This window comes from Limulus polyphemus, unplaced genomic scaffold (assembly GCF_000517525.1).
Source record: "Limulus polyphemus unplaced genomic scaffold, Limulus_polyphemus-2.1.2 Scaffold13433, whole genome shotgun sequence".
Lineage (NCBI taxonomy): Eukaryota > Metazoa > Arthropoda > Merostomata > Xiphosura > Limulidae > Limulus > Limulus polyphemus.
Window position 1 is genome coordinate 1 of NW_013679043.1, and position 3,283 is coordinate 3,283.

The following is a 3,283-nucleotide window of genomic DNA, read 5'->3' on the forward strand; positions in this document are numbered from 1 at the left end:
AAACACTTTAATATTGATTGGTACATGTCGAGTTCATTTCGATATCAAACACTTTAATATTGATTGATACATGTCGAGTTCATTTCGATATCAAAAACTTTAATATTGATTGGTACATGTCCAATTCATTTCGATATTTTAAAACAATTGCGTTATTTCCTGTGTTAATTCTAACTTTTCTCCCACAGTAAGATATTCGTGTCTTTCGGTGTTGTTTACATTCGAGCGTCATATATCCCACCATTTAGTACAAGTTTTTGCGCCCAGTGCCTTGATCGTCATGCTGTCTTGGTTCTCATTCTGGATTGGAATAGACGCTATTCCCGGCAGGGTGACTTTGGTGGTGACTAGTCTGCTCTCTCTGTTTACCCAGTTTTCTGGAATCCGAGGAGGTCTCCCCCCAGCTTCTTATATCAATGTAAGTCTGCAATGAAACTCAAACTACAAGTTTTAAGAAAGACCAAATGTTTAAAATGTTTAATATCGTCTACTAAATGTCTAGAGCGTTCCGTTAGGGACTTAACAATCGTAGAAGCTATATTAAGAAATTCAAGTTTTCTCATATGAAGCAAATACAAATATTTGACAAATAAGCTTCTAATGTTAGTGAACCAAAATTCTTTTCTATATGATTTTTGTTTTTGTAAACTCTTGCTTCATCATATCTGAAGATAAATAAGTATTTTTTTTTGGGGTAGGGTGTCGACATCTGGATGGCAACCTGCATGTTATTTGTTTTTGCTTCGTTCGCCGAGTTCGTTTTGGTAAAGTTTTTCGACAAACAGCGTCAGGTTTTCTTCAGACAACAGATGAAGAAAACGCTCATAGGCGACTCCAGAAAGCATTTAGTAAGTTTCTTAATATCCTGAAATACAGGAGAGTGTGAAATTCACTTGTAGGTGTGAAATTAGATAAGTGTGAACTTTGGTAGCAGGTGTGAAATTGAAAAAGTGTGAACTTTGGTTGTAGATGAGAAACTGAATACAATTTTGGATTATTTTTATACATTTTATTTGTAGATGTGAAAGTAAACGAAATCCTGGACCAGTGTGAACTTTGGTTGTAGGCTTGAAATTGAACGAGTGTGAACTTTGGTTGTAGGCTTGAAATTGAACGAGTGTGAACTTTGGTTGTAGGTGTGAAATTTAACGAATGTGAACTTTGGTTGTAGGTGTGAAATTGAACGAGCGTGAACTTTGGTTGTAGGCTTGAAATTGAACGAGCGTGAACTTTGGTTGTAGGCTTGAAATTGAACGAGCGTGAACTTTGGTTGTAGGCTTCAAATTTAACGAGTGTGAACTTTGGTTGTAGGCTTGAAATTTGACGAGTGTGAACTTTGGTTGTAGGTGTGAAATTGAAACGAATGTGAGCTTTGGTTGTAGGTGTGAAATCGAACGAGTGTGAACGTTAGTTGTAATTTACATAGATATGCACAAAACAAATGCTTTACTACTGAAGCTCACTCAATGTACAGTAATCTCATAAAAAGTGAAAAAAATCAGAGTATGAGGCCTCGAACAGGTATTTACACGAGTTAACCAACAATTATTTTCACAAAGAAATAAATATAATATCCATAAAAGAAAGAGGGAGACACTACGCATAAGATATATGTATTTAAGCAAGAGATATATGTAAGAATTCCTATCATTACGTGTTGGTTGGTATAAGCCTAAATGAACTAATGGAATTTCTAAGTGTTAAACACACTAAATTCAGAAGTCGATAGAAATATTAAATTCCACGTTCACGTTTCGTTTACTTTTGTTTTAGTGGAAAACTGCACAATAGGCTAAATGCTCTGTGTCTACCTTGGGGATCGAACCCCGATTTCTAGCATTATAAGTCATTAAGCCTACCGCTGAGCTGGCGGGACATATTATTTTCCGTTCTCTGAGTTGAGATTTGGTTGTTGTTAAACTCAAGGCTATGCCACAAGTTGTATCAAAACCCGATATCTAGTGTCGCAAGCCTGCATACTTATCGCTCAGATACTAGGGGGCGTAGAAGGGTGACCTTTTCAATATTTCACTTATATGGAAAGCTTTGTGGTAAAAGTGCAGACAAAGCACACGAACCTATATTGTGAACACGGTTAGCACCTGACATATTAGAAATATAGAACTGAAATTAAATTTTTGTACGTTTCATAATCCCGTCCACTCCCAAGGGTTCAGGCTCTAACATAACTTGCTGAAAATGTCTTCTTATTTTATTACATATCATTTATGTTCCACTTCTGTTATAGGTTATTTTACATTAGGAACTCTGTAATTTTTCTTCTTGTAATGATCGAGACGTTTAACCTATTTTTCGTTTGTTTTTCTGCAAAATAATTTCGAGAAGCGGTGGAATTAAGGTTTATATGCAAGACGATCACGTGTACTTAAAGTTTGTGTTACTATGGTGATCATGTAAATAAGTCTCTCCTATGTAAAGGCTTTGAGCCTATAGTTTAGAGAAGAAATTAAATACAAATCAATATTTTGAATTTTCAAGGTCCGGTTTAACTGCGCTAGCTAAAAAAAATAAAAAAGTTACGCAAAATAGAATTTAAAATAGCCAATTTTCAATCAGTGTTGTATTATTGAATATATATAATACAGAACATTTTCTTATGACTTGCACATTTTCCCCTTCCGTGCTAACTCTTATAGAGAGGGTGATTATGTTCCTTAACTATCAGAAAATGAGAATAGGTTTCAGTAAAAAAGGAACAATGCATTAGTTATAGCTAATTTCGCATGATTAACAAATGTTCTAGTTTTGTAGTGCTCACGTGGAACGAAAAAACAAATAATCATAACTCAGTTGTTCGACTGGAAGAATACTGAAATAAAATTTCTTTTTAAGATTTCAAAACCGTTAATTATTGTTAATTGTGTTGGATACATCATTATAATTATTAAACAAACATTATGTATTAGCATTATCTTACACTTTGTAAAAATTATTGTTAGTTGTCAAAGGTACAATGTTAGGGTAACTAGATACCATATATCATTCAGCTGTCTTATACTACAATAACTATTGTTGCAGTAGATACAGTGTTAGGGTAACTATACGACACATTTTTCTGCTTTATATTGCAAGAGCCATTGTTGCAGTAGATACAGTGTTAGGGTAACTAGATACCATATATCATTCAGCTGTCTTATACTACAAGAACCATTGTTGCAGAAGATACAGTGTTAGGGTAACTACACAACACACATTGTTCTGCCTTATACTACAAGAACCATTGTTGCAGTAGATACAGTGTTAGGGTAACTACACGAAACAT

At 34.5% G+C, this 3,283-nt stretch overlaps 1 protein-coding gene across 1 annotated transcript in view; it reads left to right on the forward strand.

Moving 5' to 3' along the window:
• Nucleotides 1-185: 185 nt before the first annotated feature.
• The window catches only part of LOC111084079 (glycine receptor subunit alpha-2-like), a 4,919-nt gene continuing 1,821 nt past the window's right edge, over nt 186-3,283 (forward strand). The window contains exons 1-2 of the mRNA XM_022380870.1: nt 186-418; nt 699-848. Coding sequence (XP_022236578.1) covers nt 281-418; nt 699-848 — 288 coding nt within the window. The 5' untranslated portion in view covers nt 186-280. The remainder of the gene's footprint in view (nt 419-698; nt 849-3,283) is intronic.